Source organism: Jaculus jaculus, chromosome 4 (genome assembly GCF_020740685.1).
Source record: "Jaculus jaculus isolate mJacJac1 chromosome 4, mJacJac1.mat.Y.cur, whole genome shotgun sequence".
Classification (NCBI taxonomy): domain Eukaryota; kingdom Metazoa; phylum Chordata; class Mammalia; order Rodentia; family Dipodidae; genus Jaculus; species Jaculus jaculus.
In genome coordinates this window covers 44,099,329-44,116,729 of record NC_059105.1, presented here as the reverse complement: position 1 = coordinate 44,116,729, position 17,401 = coordinate 44,099,329, and the positions used below count along the sequence as shown (strand labels likewise).

The 17,401-nt window shown below is 39.3% G+C and overlaps 1 protein-coding gene and 1 pseudogene across 4 annotated transcripts in view; one reads left to right on the top strand and one right to left on the bottom strand.

Annotated features, from left to right (window-relative positions):
* Positions 1-17,401, bottom strand: part of Hecw2 (HECT, C2 and WW domain containing E3 ubiquitin protein ligase 2) — a 397,209-nt gene that overhangs the window by 47,246 nt on the left and 332,562 nt on the right. For all 4 annotated transcript variants that reach the window (XM_045146802.1, XM_045146800.1, XM_045146801.1 and 1 more), the window contains 2 exons: positions 8,920-9,003; positions 6,104-6,213 (listed from right to left, as the gene is read on the bottom strand). In XM_045146802.1, coding sequence (XP_045002737.1) covers positions 6,104-6,213; positions 8,920-9,003 — 194 coding nt within the window. The remainder of the gene's footprint in view (positions 1-6,103; positions 6,214-8,919; positions 9,004-17,401) is intronic.
* Positions 13,489-13,668, top strand: LOC123460309 (annotated as a pseudogene).

Genomic DNA, 17,401 nt, shown 5'->3' with positions numbered 1-17,401 from the left:
TTAACTGCTAAGCCATCCCTCCAGCCCTGTGTGAAATGCTTTTTGCTCATGATAGTTGAGCCATGAAGTGGTAACCTGATGAATGTAAAGATAAGAATCTCAAGAGAGGGGCCGAGAAGAGAGAGAGAGAAAAGGAAGAGAAAGAATGGGTGTGCCAGGGCCTCTAAGCTACTACAAACAAACTCCTGACACATATGCCACCTTGTGCATCTGGCTTACGTGGGATCTGGGAAAACTAACCTGGGTCATTTGGCTTTGCAGACAAGCACTTTAACAGCTAAGCCACAACCCCCCCAGCCTCAGTCCTGGGGATTGAACTCAGGATCTTGTGCATGGTAGGTTGGCAAGTGTTTTACCACTGAGCTATACACCTATCCTTATTTTATTTGTTTTTGTTTTTCAAGGTAGGGTCTCACTCTAGCTCGGGCTGACCTGGAATCCACTATGTAGTCTCAGGCTGGCCTCATACTCTGAGCAATCCTCCTACTTCTGCCTCCCGAGTGCTGGGATTAAAGGTGTGTGCCACCATGCCCCAGCAATTTATTTTTTATTTTGAGACAAGAGTTAACCGAGTTGCCCAGCCTAGCCTTGAGTTCACTTTGTAGCCCAAGAAATCCTTAGATTTGAAATCCTCTTGCCTCTGCCTCTTGAATAGCTGGAACTACAGGCCCACACCACCAGGCCCGAATCATACCATTTACTGAAAACAATCTGTTGTTCCAGCTTCTTGGGCTTGACAGGCATCCTGGGACCACCAGAGGCGAGGGTGAGGAAGACTAGTAACAAAAAATAAAATCTCCATCTCATACCAGAGATAGTGCTGAGAAGAAAGGGCAGAAGAGTGAAAAGGAGGAAGAAAGAGAGAGGAGAGATAGAAGAAGAGAAAGAAGAGAGCAGAGAGGAAAGCAGTAAGAAAAGGAGGAAGGAGGAGGAGGAGAGAGAGAGAGACACACACAGAGAGAGAGGACAGATCACAAGGCTCTTCAGTACTTCGAGTCAGTTTTACTTCTGTCCAGTGACCTTGTGCTGCTGTTAGCTTCCCGCAAGTTCATGTCTAGTCAGGTAACCACAGTCATCATAACTCAAGACACAATGATCCACCAAACCACAAAACACCCTCTATATGCTGTGTATATGAAAGCAAGGAGAAATATAATGCATTTGTTATACAGAATTGTAGCAAATACTGGGTTAAACAATTCTCATGCAATTAAAGTCACAGTTTTGATTACCTGGAAAATTCACAAAGAACACATCTCTAATCATATTAGATAACTGATGTGCTACTGTTCTTAGATTTGTAGAAATGTGCAGCTTAAAGGAACTTCTGGGCTCCCTATTTGGCACAAGGAACCATATGGTGTTTGCTGAGATCATTTCCTACTGGCATGGCTGGGGTTGAATTGGCATTATGATGGTCCTAGAAAAGTAAACCTTCACAATCTAAAATTTTGACAAGTTTTAGGTGAACACTCTAACAGCAGCAGAAAGCAATGAGTCAAAATTTCCAAAGCCCTCTCCCCTCTGAACTTAAAAAGACATGTAAATGTGCTTGGGATGAGGAAAAGGGTAGAAAGATTAGCGGTTCTCAGGCACTCAGAAAGAGGAGCATTAACATTTATTATTGTCACAATTTTCACCATTATTCTCCTACCATGAAAAAGGATGAAATTCTAGTCCTCAGAAAAATGACCAGACCACTTAAGAATTCTTTTTGAAATGTTGATTTTACATAGCCATCAGGAACACCAGTAGGAAAAAAAAAAAAAAAGCAGTTATTTGATTCAGAAAAATGGAAGATTCCTCCACAGGGGAAATGAGGTTAGCAAGGCCCAGCCATTCATCATGTGGAATTACTTACAGTAACTTCCCCTGATATCGGGCAGCACATCTCAGTCTGAAGATCAAACACAGCCCACTGAAATACAGTAGGCCAAAAATATGGAGATGATTCTTTCTGAAAATCAAAACCATCACAACCACTGCTAGCAACTTAAGAGATATCTGGATTACACATGTTATTGGAAAATGTTTAGCTTTAAATCGAAGTTTCCAGAATGTGCATCATTACCACCACAGATTATTCATGGGCATTTGTGATCCTGAATGAAGTGAACTTTGTCACCATTTAGAATGTTTAGGATGTTCAGCCAGGCTTCAAGAGCATGCTTTGGTGTGGTTCAAGATCGAATCTGGTGATCTATATTTCTCTCAAGGAGGATGGGCTTCAGAAAATGCCATGGAAGGAAGGACCTTCACTGGCATTCCATATGGCTTCATATAGATATAATCTTTTTGAGAAAGAAAGAAATAGGCAGATAGAAAGAATGGGCATGTTAGGGCCTCCAGCCACTGCAAATGAACTCCAGACACATGTGTCACCATGCGCATCTGGCTTACATGGGTTCTGGGGAATACAACCTGGGTCCTTAGGCTTTGCAGGAAAGCACCTTTACTGCTAAGCCATCTCTTTAGCCCAGGCTTCATTTCTTAACCATAAAATAGGAAGACAAAGAGACAATCCATTCAAACCTTTATCATACTCCTCATTGAGAAGGTCCTTCAGAATGATTAAATACCTAGCCCAGACAAGCTTGGCAATTCAAGAAATGGGTTCATATTTCCAAGTTATGAATGGCTCATATAGGGACAAGCTAGAATTTTTGGAATCTAATTTCTAGAAAAGAAGATAAAGGGCTAAGTTAATGTTTACTGAATACCTGCTATGCCCCAGATACCAGGTGAGACATCCTCCCAAAACTAACTATGAAGGATGGGGTGGTTGTTACTATGCCCTTTTTATAGAAAAATACAAGTCCCAAAAAGGAGATGAGTTAAATTGTCCCAGGTTACACTTTGGTGAAAGACTCGAGGCAAGCTGTGAATTCTGATTCTTGTCCATCCCCTTCATACTAACCTGTAGTGTCATCTTGTGACACACAACCAACTGTCCCTAACTATTCCAAAGCTGACCTGTGCTTTGGTCTCTGGTGCCCTTGACTGCTTCTGCCTTGTGACCTCAGCTCGCCCAGGCTCATCTTCTTCAGCCGAGGGTCCTTCCTTCGCTCTCTCCTCTCACTCGCGCCCAACTCTGCCCTGGGAGGCCTGCGTGCTTCACACGAGGCGAATTCTGTACTCCGAGCTTTTACTTGGCAGCCTGCACCATGCAATAACCGGTGTAATCCAGTTTATGAGCTACTAGTTTATGGACTCTGCTTGGGCAAAGATAACTTACAACTTCATGAAATTCATTTTTAACTACTTTTCTTTACACCTCATCTCATCCATACCCCCTTGAAATACTCCCCAGAACCACTTTTTCTACTCCAGCTCCAAAATCTACTATCTCTCCTTCTTTCATTCACTCCTCTAACTCAGCACAACCCTTAAAAATTGGGGTTCCTCATGTGACCATCCTTCTTTAATCTCATCACTTCCTCTTATCTATGGGTGAACCTTCCTCTCCTTTATGACTGTATTTTCCACTTGTCTTTGGGTATCTCCACCTGCAACCCAAAGAGTTATCAGTGAAATATATCCAAAACAAGCCCACTTAGCCTCTCTAAGCTCTAACTCCAACCCTATTCCTTTAGTATGTGGAGCTAACACTTGCTTGGCATTATGGGTAGGGAAAACCTTGAATCTGTCTTGACTTTTCCCTATCTGGGCTCCAATTCCTAATTTCCCACCATTTTTCATGGCCTCTACTTCAGTCCCGTATTTCTTTCGCTGGAACTCTCTAGGCCAGCCCCCAGTGGCTCTTCTACCTCTTGTCTCTTAAATTCTATGTCATTCTCCTTTGTGATCAAACTGTCTTCATTAGACAGGGTATTGTTGGCATTCTTGCTTTAAAATTTTCAGAGGCTTCGTCACGAGCCAGTTTTTAAGGACATAAGGCGAACAGAGCCAGATGCTCAAAGGGTTTTGGCTGAGCTCCGTTACATTTCAGTAGATATATCTTGAGGGTCATTGTATTTGAAATACATGAAATTCGAAGCTCCCTTCACCAAAGAAGAGTCTATAAACTAATAGGTTATAAGGTAAGACTTCCATGACCAATTGACCCTGGTCTGCATTTCCAACCAAAGGTTTGAGAAACTCTCTCTACTTGTATTCATAAATTTGCCCTCAAGTGCATTCATTTTCTGTGATGTAGCTTCTGCCACTCTTGTGATCAGAACATCCTTGCTTTGGTCCATCTGGCAAATTCCTATTCACCGTCCTTCAAGGCTCCTTCACATCTGTTATCTTCATCTCCCTCAAACACCCCAGATCTAGCCCTGAAAGAACAATTGTTCCCACATCTGGGCTCCCACACATCTCTCCACCACAGGATAATGACAGAGCTTCAGAGTCATGGCTGACTCACTGCCCCACCAGAAGCCCTTCAAAGGCAGAGACTGTGTTACCCACCTTTGTACCAGCAGGGTCTAATACAGTGCTTGGATACTAGTTGGATGCTCCATAAATCTGTGTTATATGGACAAGGTAATAGAGCTTTTCCTGTTTGTGGCATTCAATTAAACTGCAGCTTCATTATCACGGCAGAATGTGAAGCTGCATGCTATTCATTAAAGAACACAGCAGCTTATAGTAACACAGCTGAAGCTTGGATTTCTACTGAAATAGGTCTTTTTTTTTTTTTTCTGAGTTAGGGTCTCACTCTGGCCCAGGCTGACCTGGAATTCACTATGTAGTCTCAGGGTGGCCTTGAACTCACGGCAATCCTCCTACCTCTGCCTCCCCAGTGCTGGGATTAAAGGCGTGCGCCACCATACCCAGCCTGAAAGGTTTTTTTTTTTTTTAAAGAAATGTTTTTATTTATTTGCAAGGAGAGATAGATGATAGATAGATAGATAGATAGATAGATAGATAGATAGATAGATAGATAGATAGACAGACAGACAGACAGGTAGGTAGATGAGTATCAGAGCCTTCAGCTGCTACAAGCAATCTCCAGAGGCATATGCCACTTTGTGCATCTGGCTTTATGTGGGTACTACGGAATCAAGTCGTTAGTCTTTGCAGGCAAGCACTTTAACTGCTGAGCCATCTCGTCAGCCCTGAAATAGTTTTAAACTCTGATAGCTATTAAAGTGTGAACAGCATGTTTTCCTATAAGGATATGGCTGATGCTCTGTAAACATCCTGGCTATCTTCTCTAGAAAATTCATTTGCTAAGCTCTACTTCTACCACCATTTCTCATGCATTCATTTATCCGTTTACCTTTTAATTCACATATAGCTCTTTCAGAAAGAGTTCAAACACTAAGTTTAGTTTATCAACATGTTTTATCTTCTCATTAGTGATGGTTCATATTGGCTGTCAACTTGACAGGACCTAGAATCACCTGTGAGGAACTATGTACATGTGGTTGGCCTCTGTGCAAGTCTGCAAGGCATTATCTTGATTAAGTTAACGGAGGTGGGGGTACCCCTTAACTGTGGATGACACCAATGCACAGGCAAGGTCCCAGCACTGCACAGGAAGAAGAAAGAGAGCTGAATATCAGTGTTTGTCTCTCTCTTCTTGTTCACTGTGCTGAATGAGCCCAGCTGCTTCAAACTCCTGTTGCCGTGGCTTCCCTGTCAGCATGGACTGTGAGTCGTAACTGGGAACTGAAGTAAATCCTTCCACTGTTAAACTGACGATTGTCAGGTATCTTGTCCCAATTAACTAACACACTCACCCATTCAGCTTTGTTTTTGTTTCCCTATCTCATGCAGTTAGTGAATACAACAGGGGGGAAAATATCATCAAGACTATTATTGTCTATCAAAAACTGTATCCCCCAATTAGAACTTGTCAAATCTATAAAGCTAATGTGGTATTTTATGCCCCAATATGTCCCAAGATATATTAGGTACTATGTAACAAACTGAAAAGTAAATTCTATATGTCATTCTATTAATATCTACTCCCCCATTTCATTATGTCTGTCAAAATGAATTTACATGGAAACAAATTACTTTTAAAAGGCAGCAAACACCACATGACATGGGTCTGTGCTGACGACACAGATGCATGCAGAGTGATCCTGTGTGTTTTAGGATGGTCCTGTTTGGGTTCAGAGAATTCACTGTGAGCAGCACGTGGACTCACCTGGTGAGTTCTGGGGAGATGACACAGGGGAGCCACGTGGAGACTGACAATAGCTGGGGTGGAGTAAGGCATGTGGAGGCACATATGACATTATCTCTTCTTCAAATAAACTGGGGAAAGACAAGAAACAAAATACATGTGTTCGACAAAGAGGTGGGGGAAAGTCTTGTTTCTACAACAAACAGGAAACTTGATCTTCCACTCTGACACATTTCACTAGGTGTTATTTTTGTCCTCCCATATCATAATATAACAGGTATCTTCCTTCTATATTTTTATATTTTGCAACATGCATGCAAAGACATCTAACATATAATTTTGCCTTGAAGGTACTAACCATGCTCGAGACCTTTTTCTCATTCAACACTATTGTTGGACTCTGGCACTGTGTAGATGCTAAGCATCTACTGTGCTTCTTTTACCTACTATATATGAAGATACTCTAAGCATATAAGTTCATTTATCCCTCTCTTCTTAAAATATTTACTCTTTCCCAACTGTGTGTTTTTGATCAATAATGGTACTGTGAACATTCTCTAGCTGTTACCTTGTATATGTGGAAGTTTCTTAGAATAAATCTGATACATACCCCAAAGCAGAGTTGCCATATTTCTAACTGCCTTTGAAATGATACGGAACATGGTCAGCCTGCACTCAACAAGCCCAGGCAGTATGCATGTTTCTTTGCCTAATTTGGTATTATGAGACTTTCTGTTTTGTACAAATATAATATGGTATCTCGTGATAGGTAATTATATTGTATGACTGTTAGCATATTCCTACAAATTCATTAGCCATGCCTTCTTACATCCTTTACCCATTTTTCTCTTTTAGGTTCTCTTTAAATAATTTAAGGGCATTCTTCACTTATTCATTTATCTCTTTTTTTGGTTGTCATTATTATTTTTTAGATTTTTTAAACTTTTCTTCATGCCTTCATACATGGCATCTTTCATTATATGGACTTTAAATCCTACAACGGCCAGTCATTTTTATGTGACAGAGGTTCATGCCGATATAACTTTAGTAGCTGAAAGAATGCATGGACCAGAATAAACAATAACAATTCAACAAAGCCATTTTAAACATTTTTGATTAATTGTAATAAAAGAAAAAAAAACTTTATTTAAATAAATATAGCAATTCTTTTTTGCTTTTATTTGTTTGAAAAAGAGAGAAAAAGAGAAACAGACAGAGAGAGAGACTGAGAGAGAAAATGGGCATGCTAGGGCTTATTGCAAGCGAACTCCACCTTGTATATCTGGCTTATGTGGGTACTGGTGTACCAAACCTGGGTCTTTAGGCTTTGCTGCTTAACACCTTAACTGCTAAACCATCTCCCTAGCCCCCAAAAATCCTTAAATGGGTTTATTTTGAATTGAATAATATCATAAAGCTATGCTGTCTCTATATAGTTACTTCCAGACCATCAAGTTTGTACAAGGATTGATTTTCATCTCTAATTAATTAACCAAACACAAAAGACAAACAAAATCATATATAAATACATGCATACATTTAGTCAGTGAGTGGTATGCATAAACTTCAAAGTAATATAAACCATAAAGAACTGAGCATGTAATAAATTACTTATAGCTTCAATAATCATTAAATATTTCATTAAACAACTACATATATTATATTGTATCATCATATACTATAATAAAAGCAAAAATGAGTCATGCCCTAAACAAAATTCTATAACAAAAATTTGTTTTATCACCAACCAAATTTTAATAGAAAAGAAATATCATATTCTGGTTATTAATAGACCGATAGTCTTCTTGACCACCTAGGATACTATGTACTACCGTCAGAACCAGTTCAGTTTGTCATAGCAAAAATGTCACTGTTACACTGAAGAGTGATGCCCTTTCCCAAGGGTCTTATTCAGAGTCAAGTGAAAAGAAATACCCATGGCAAGTGAATTGTGTTGCAGTTACAACCAAAATGGGAAATAACTTTTAAAGATAATCAAAAGGGCAGTTAGAAATACAGCAACAAATATGGTAACTCTTCTGTGGAGAATCTCAAATGGTCAGGGTCAAGATCAACACTGAAAACATGAACAGGGTGGTTAGTACTCAGGGACAGACAAACCCTTGCTCCGGGGAGGGTCACCGTGCCTGTGCCTTCGACCCTGTGGAGCCCTCCATATTGTATGGCAACCACTGTGCAGAAGGAAGCATTATTTTACTTTGGTTTGCCTACATCTGAAGGATAATACTAAACATGAAACAGTGTTTTGAAAACTTCACAGCTATCCTTCTAAACTGCTCTAAAATTTAAAACCAAAGCCAATTTAATCATCACGAAAGAAAATACAATTGGTCAGTTTCATGAAGGGCTATCAAATTGACAGTGGGTACAAGGGACCAAATTTTAACTTTTTGATTTCTCAAACATAAACTCTCAAAGCCACAAGGTAAATAAGTAATATTTTGAATCAGCAAAAGGAGACAAAGCACATTTTGAGAAAAAAAAATTGAAAGAAAATATAAACATGACCTCTTTCCTACCCCGAAGGGCTAGGCTGTGTATGCCTTATATGGTTACCCTTCTATTCTCGTGTATGAGTGGTCATTTTATTCATTTATCTCTACAACCCTCCCCTCTTCCAATATCAGCAGTATAAAAACAAAGCAGAGATTTTTGGAGTGAATTGTCATTAAAGCAGCAACCTAAGTCTTCAACGTGACATTCTCTTAAATCTTTGAGAAGACATGTTTAGGTTACCAATATCAGCACATTATTTTCTAAGATGCTCTATAGTATCTGATATTGGGACTTTCTACTTAAGTCCCAGTGCTACCTACCTCAACAACATAACAAGGTCTGCATCACTTGAAAGGCGCACCAATCCAGGGGTTCCTTCAGTTCGGATAAATTGTATCTTCTCCCTGGTTTTTTAGGCAAAGACAAAAAAAAAGGTGCAAATGTGTGTGGTAAGTTTTGGGGTTTTAACATTCATAAAGTACATTTTATAACTTTTGGGGTACCTATTTTGGGTAGCTATGACATGGTACTTTAGGAATACAAATCCATGAGACATACATGGTTCTTGCCTTTCAGAAATTCATGGGGCTGAGATTGTAGCTCTGTGTTAGAATGCCTGAATGCTTGCCTACCATGTACAAGACCCTAGGTTCATACCTAGCATGACAATAAAAATAAAAGAGAGAGAGAGAGATAAATAAACAAAACAAAACAAAAATATTTAAAAAGCAAAAACCAAGAAGGGCTTCATGAGCAGCAACATCTCCAAGTAATACTACTGGGAGAAAATGATTAATATATTGCTTTAAACGTTTTGCTGCCTAAATACAACAGGTAGTACTACTACCCAACCCGTAAAACCAGTCTCCATTCTAAGTTAAAGTCAGCTGTGAGCCTGAATCTAAGCAAGTGTTAGGCTAATCCCCTGTTCTTTGGAAAGCAACCATTCAGATTCATGCCTTGGTACCCTGCAGGGATTGCATGGGGACATTCATCTCTTTTCCTGAGGATAAACCTGTAACTTGTATAAGGAGCACACTCACTCTTCCTTGGAAGGAGACCTTATTTATACATTAGAACTCCAGTAAGAAAGAATGTGGCTGCTTCAAATAAGTGAAAAACTGAAGCATTCCTAGTTATTATTGTTGGTGAAATGGATTGTGTGCATACCTGTGCAAATGTATATAAAGCTATATACATCAATCACAGTGAGGTGGGGCTGGGAGTATAGTCTGCATGCCTCGCATGTACAAGGTGCTGGGTTCAATCCTCAGTGCTGTGCACACACAGATCTCAAGGAGGTGAATTATCCTACCATTATTTTATTATAGATATGTGATAACAGGGTTTTGCTTTATGAGACATCTTCATATCATTATTTTTAACTTGTCATATGAATATAATTTTAATAAAATTTTTCTTTATCTCCTTATTTACCTCATGCTACTTCAAAGCACACCATATTACTGTTTATGAATTGAGAAGAGGGGGAATAAAAGCATTAATTATGGCATTGAAACACCTAGGCCAACAAATATGTAATTTTATTCTGGGTCTTAAGGACAGTACTACACAATGAAATACAAGTGATACAGGAGCAAGGTAGACTTCTTAAATGATAGGCAGTTAGCTAGGGACAGGCCCACAGAAACATGGATGCCGCCGTTCTTGGCTTGGAAAGGCTAGAACTCACTTCTGATCCAGCCTTACTCAAGATGCCATGAGCATCAACTCCAGTGACAACTTCCTGCTTCTTTTTCATGCTTTCCCAGGCTTAGCATACCTGTAGGCTGGCCCTTCCTGTCAGCCTATTGAGCTCACCAAACAATCAGCTGAGTCTGGTGGTGGGTTCATCCTAAGTACGTGGATGTCTGATCCATATCAATGGGCCTGGCACATGTGTGTAAGTCCCTTTTTCTTGCTCGTTGGCCCCCTTGCTATCTTGTCTCTTCGTCTTTTGGTAAATTCCCAATGTGGGGGACCTCTTTGGTATCCCCTGCTCTGACCAGCCTTAATTTTTTGCACAGGCACTTTCCTGATTTGTTTTTGGGTGCTTTCTTGCTTTGCCATACGTGGGACCTCTCTTTGAGCTCTGAAATTCTTACTCTTAGTCATCTCTGACCCTCTGAGTGAGAGGGATCTTTTGGTTTGGGCTCTCCTGTTTTGCTTTTGACACACATATATATGCCCTTCCCCCAGGCTTCTTCCCCAGAGATGTGAGGGGAGATTCTGGCTCAGGCTTCCTTGCTTGCCCTCCCTCTGCATCCTAACTTCCCCTAAAACAAACCCCATCATTCATACTTTACACTCTACTGGGTCCACAGACAGAGACCAGTCCCTGCTTTCTCCAGAGTACATCCACTTTATGTATTGTGTGAGGCTAGGAAGCACCTTATCTTTAGCATCTTTAGAAAACTTTTTTTTTGTCCTCTGTGGCTAGTATCTAACTAATGTTAAAAGAACAAAGACTCTGAGGTCATGAGTATTGGACATATATCTTTTCTTTTAAACAAACATGCTTAGAATGCCAGTCTCCCTGCAATTTACTTAACCATGAAGGTCAGAACCAGGAAGGACAACCCCAACCCCGCCAGTCTTAAGATCATGGATCTGAGGCACATGATAGAAACCAAAACCCACTATCTGTTGAATTTTTTTGATAAGGGATCTAAGCATTGGCTTTAAGAAGCTAAACTAGAAAAAAAATTATCTTGTAGAAAAATGGGTAAGTATTGAACCAAAGAAGTTCTTATGTAAGGGTCAGTAATAGTGTGCTTTGATCGTGAGGCTATCACCAACAAATATGTGGTTATCTCCTCTGTCTATCATCATAGGGAAGGCAGGAAGTAGAACAAAAGCTAAAAACAAACAGCCTTGGCAGGTACTTGCCCCACTCTATTCACTTGACTAGACGGAATGAGCTGAGTGATGATGAAGGTGTCATGCTCTGGACTGGGGCCTAGAGGTTTCCATGAATAAGAAAAGTGTCATCGCTCATCTGAGTCACAGGGAAGTTAGGGCGAGGATGGGGTGGGGGAGGCACCAGAGGCAGTATGCCAGCTGGGAAATTTTTCATCACTTTCCAAATCCTGTCTATACAGCAGTGAAGGCAACTGGTTTGATTTTTCAGATGAGAACATACCAGAGGCAGGGTGAGATAAATTTTCTACAATGCCAGCTAGTTTGTCACAATGATAAGCTACAGATCATGATTTCAGGGCAAGACACTGCTACATGCTATCTGATGTCTATAACCTTTAATACCTATACAGAAATTGTTACTTGTTGAGGAGTCAATTCCAATATTACCTAAAACTACATTTCTGTTCATGCAACCAAATTCTGTTTAGATCTCAGACAAAGACCTACCCTAAGCAATTCTTTATAATGTCCTATTGTGTAAAAGAAATGAAGAAACTAGTTTACTGATAGTCAAGAGAATGGTTCTTTTCCAAGAATGAAAAAGGAATGGTTCTCTGGTTGTGGTAGTTTTAATGGATGACCCTCCCCCAATATATTTAGGAGTTTATTGAAGTTTTTATTTAGATCTGTAGCCACCTGGCTGGAGGTGATAGCACTGTGAGTTGATCTTAGGGTCCACTCCTAAGGTGTGGTGGTAGATTTGGAATTCCAGTCTAAAGATATATGAATTGAGCTTTGCCTGGAGTTTCCAAAACTGTGTAAGCTTGCTTTTTAGTGGTGGCTTGTGGCTTTTGCTCTCTCTGCTTGGACCTGTGAAAGCAGGCCAGCTTCTTTTACCATTATGGAACTTCCCCTGGATCCATAATCTTCAATAAATATCCATTCCTCCGTAACTGTGCCTGGCTTAAAAGTTCATCCCAGAGACCCAAGGCTGATTGCTACAGTGATTTACCCAATATCCCATAGGCCTGTGTTTCTCAAACTGGTGCCCTTGCCTACTTGAAATTAGAAGAAATAATCTCAAGTTCTGAAAGAACTTTTAAATATCTTTTAGTTTTGGTGATCAGAACAGTTAAAACGGCCAGGGATGGTGGCATGCATCTTTAATCTCAGCACTCGGGAGGCATAAGTATGAGATCGCTGTGAGTTTTAGATCAACATGGGAATACAGAGTGATCTGCAGATCAGCCTGGGATAGAATGAGACCCTACCTCAAAAAAAAAAAAAAAATCAAATGATTCTAAAAGCAAATTTTGAATAACATCCATGACTTTGGATCCTATGCCTGCAGTTGCAGGGCAGCTGATGCCAAGAGGTCAGTGATGAATTCAAGGTGTTGGCGAGCAGAACTGCCCATGCCTGGGTCAGTAGGGCCTCAATGTTACCTATGACAATAACAGTGCTGGTCTGCTGCTCATGCATAACTCTCTTGCCAACCAGAAAGAAAAAAACTTTCTGTTATAGCATCAATTTGCATCAGGGAAATGATCCATGGAGGCTAGGCAAGATAAGTTGCTAAAGACTAAACAGAAGATATGGATTTAAAGAGACTTATACCTTGGTATCAAATAGTGTATAAAGAGTACCATGGCTCATTCTATGAACAAAAGTTTTGCAGCATTCTGCCGATAGAAAAGAATGGGTAGAGTTGACTCATCCCAGAGCACAGTTAATGGCATATATTTTTCTTTTGCATTAATTGTATTTGGAAAACACTCAAATAAATTGCTTTACTAAAAACAATGAATCATTAGATACAAATAAGGCTTTTGTTGAGGAGGGAGAATGATAGCTGTGAGCATGCAAGGATGCATGTCACATGGACTACATGAGAAGCCACATCAGAAGAACGGGTTCAAGTACAAGAAGCACTGAGCCAGTATAGAGAGATCTTGCCACTGATAAAATGGTCTCAACGTTGGTGATTTGGCTTCTGAGAAAATGTTCTCACATTCAGTATTAATTTGATCACTTCTTGGCCTTTTTGCTGAAATCAAGTATAGAATCTAGTCTTATCATTTTACTACATGCTGCAAGCTCCATCCTAGCACAATGTATTAAATGGGCAGTGGGTGGAATAGGAGCTTACTTTTCTACTCCAAGCACTTACCTGATATTGCAATATCTTCAGGAATGATGCATTCCTCTAGAGAACTTTGGAGGGGGGAGTACTAATTTAAACAACATCAATTTTCTAGTTTTTACTTAAGTTGCTTTATACCTTTAGTTTTATAATTTATACTCTAAGAAGTTTGTTCATATTTTATATTTACACACATTTAAGTTTCTTTAAAATAAAGTGGTCAATGTCAACATCACTGAAAAACTTATTTTAGAATGGAAAATAACAGATTTGACTGAATTTCTACGAGGCTACTGAATGTCTGGGATTAACAAAATTAGTTTGAGAAATGTTACCAAAGACACACTTGACAGTGGATAGGGGATGTCAGAGTAGTGCTTTAATGCATTTGTTCAAGTTGAATTTGTTAATAGGGTTCTGTAGCATGAAGAAATTCTATCCAATCTTAGTGTTAAAATGAAGGCTATAAATTCCTTTTGTGACATATGATTCTTGAGGGCAAAGGCCTTCTCTCCTTTATCTTTATGCCCACCAGCACCTAGCACTGCAAAACGAATTAAATCAGTAAAACACAAGCCAGGCATGTGCTCAGTAAATACCAAAATAACGCTCTGAACCATCCATACCATGCTGGGAATAAAACAATCTGACTATGTATCTTTTTTTTTTTTTTTTTTGCTGTGGAAGAAAAACAAAAAGAATCAGAAAGCTGACTTCAGATGATTTCCCATACCAGAATACACCAACGGACGTGCCATGACAGGTAAGGAGGCCATCGCTTGCTAAGGAAGCCCACAACATGCTCTGCGGCACACTGACAGCTTCCTCTCTGGCTACTGCTGCCTCTCAAGACGGTGTAACCACTTCCTGCAGGGCAGATTTGCTCCCAGAGATCAACTCTCGCAGGAGATCATTTGAGGACAATGAAGAAGGTCTAAAGCCTGGAATTCCCACAGTAAAACATTCTCTCTGAAACCAACTAACATTTTGGCAAAGCTAAGGAAGGACACGTGTTCAGAAACATCCAGAGGCTGCCTCACTCACAACCACAAACCTCCCAGGATTGCAGACGCCACACACTCTGGTTCCTGCTGACATAGTTCAGCACAGTTACAAATATATGCAAAGACAGAAGCTTTTACACAGCCCAAGAGAGGTTTTAGAGAAGTACCTTGACTTCCCCAATGGTAGAATGCCAAGGAAGGAAAATAAGCAAATTAGCATTGACTATTCATGCTCAAAGTCCCAACCACAGTGGCGGGTGGAGGTGGGGCAGCTGAGCGGGGAAAAGGTTCACTTTTCTTTTTTTAAAAAAAATATTTTATTATTTATTCATTTATTTGAGAGGGAGAGAGAGAGAGAGAGATACAGAAATAGGCAGGTAGAGAGAGAATGGGCATGCCAGGGCTTCCAGTCACTACAAACTTGCATGCAGCCCTTGTGCAAGTGGGTTCCGGGGAGTAGAACCTGGGTGTTTGGGCTTTGCAGGCAAGCGTCTTAACTGCTAAGCCATCTCTCCAGCCCAGGTTCACTTTTCTTTCAGCCTCCCATCCTATGAGTTAGATTTGGAAATTCAGGTCCGTAAGGTTGTGTGATTCTTATGGAAGCAAAGAAATAACACAAATTAGTCACATGTTTAAGAGCAAAATTAGTCATAAATGGATAAAAATTATCTCTGGAGCTAGGAAGATGGCTCAGTGGTTAAAGGTACTTTCCTGTAAAGCCTGCCAGCCTGGATTCAGTTCCCCAGTATCCACATAAAGCTAGACTTAGAAAGTGGTGCATGCATCTGGAATTCTTTTGCAGTGGCAAGAGGCATGCCCATACTCTTTCTCTCTTGCTAATAAATAAAAAAATACTTTTGAAAACAAAAAAAAATATTTCTGGGCAAGAATTATTTAACTCTCTCTGCTTGCTTCTTAGCTTACAATAAGCAAAATTAGAGCACAAATGAAAGATTTAGCCTTAAGGATATATTGTAAGTCCTCAAAAGATTTTTAACTGGTGAGTATATTATTAGAGAGGTCTTATTTATTTTTTTCTCAACAGACAGTAGGAGTACTATCTATTGAAAAAGAGTCAAGCTAGATTTCTAGTGAGCTACTCCCTTTTCTCTTCCCCATGTTAGCAAGCCATTCTAATCATGTTGCTTGTTCTCTCCACAAATATATATTAAGGGCTTCTAGGATAGATGGTAAGTAAGATATTGGCCCTCACATACAATTAAAAGGATGGCATCTAGAATATGAGATAATCCATATGAGATTATGGATACATACATATATAATCTCATATATGGATTAGCATTGACTATCTATCTATCTCTCTATATATATACACATATATAATTATATATGAGATTATCCACATATGAGATAATCCATAATCCATAGGGTTCACATGTCTCATAATTCAGTATAGGATGGGGACTCATTCTCAATAAAGCAAAATTCCATACATGGGATTACCCACTCTCTATGATTATTCTTTTTTCTTATTTTCTTTGTTTCTTCCTTTCCCTTTTCCTTTCTCTCTCTTTGTTCATTCTTTCTTTCTTGGAATCAAGGTATTGCTATACACCAGGTCAGTCTGGAACTTATAATTCTCCTTTCTCAGTTTCCTAAATAACAGGACTATAAGCAGATGCCAGCATGCTTGGCTCATTGCTTAATTTTCTGTGATTTCTGTTATCTATAGTCTACTATAGCCCCAAAACATTAACTTGAAAATTACCATAAGTAAAAATATCATGTTTTAAATAAGTTTTATCATAGTCTATTGTTATAATTGCTTTATTTTATTTTGATATTAATATCTTGCTGTGCCTAATTGATAAATTAAACTTTATTAAAGGGATTTATCACAGTAATTATATTTATATAGGGTTTAGTTCTAAGAGGGGTTTTAGGCAGCTTAGTCCCTGTGGATAAAGAGAGAAATACTGAAAAGCAAAACCATTTGTTCTCTGTAAATAAAGTTTAGTTATTATGCACTTGAGTATCTAGTTATATGTTTCCTAAGGCAAGTTAACAGCTTATCTTTAAACCCATCATTCTAACAGATTAACATCGAGAATATACTGGAATATCTAACTAGAGTTTTTTTCCTTAATTAATTTATTGACGTGTGTGTAGATGCATGCACACCATGCGTGTGTGTGCAAAGGTCAGAGGAGGCTGTCTGGTATCTTCTGCTAATACTCGTCTACATGTTTTACCTGAAGCCACTGCTTTTGGTCAGTGAGCCCCAGCAATTCTGGAGTATTACTCCCACAAAAAAAAAAAAAAATGAGATTACAGATATATGTGGCTATGCCTAGCTTTTTATGTCGGTGCTGGGGAATCAAACTGAGGCCATCTTAGGCCTCACAGCCCCCAGGCATGAGCAAGCACTCTTACCTGCTAAGCCGTCTTCCCAGCTTGACTGATATATATATATATATATACACACGCACATACATACATACACATATGTATGTGTTTATATGTAATATATATTACAAATTATAATATTTTGTTATGAGTTTGACAAGAGATTATAATTGAAATGCATTCAGGAATTAATACTATGTTATAATTATATTTTGGTCTTAAAATAAACATACCAAATGCCCTACCCTAATTGTTTACTATGAAGCATTGAAATGGACAAGCAAGTTAAATAGCACATAAAGGGACAGATGGGGTCAAGGCAGGGATTTTCAAGAAGTGCTATAAAATACAAAGAAAAAGGAAAAAATAACATAAAACAGCACTTTTGGAAAACAGTACTACTGAAGCTAGTAGTTTCCTATATTT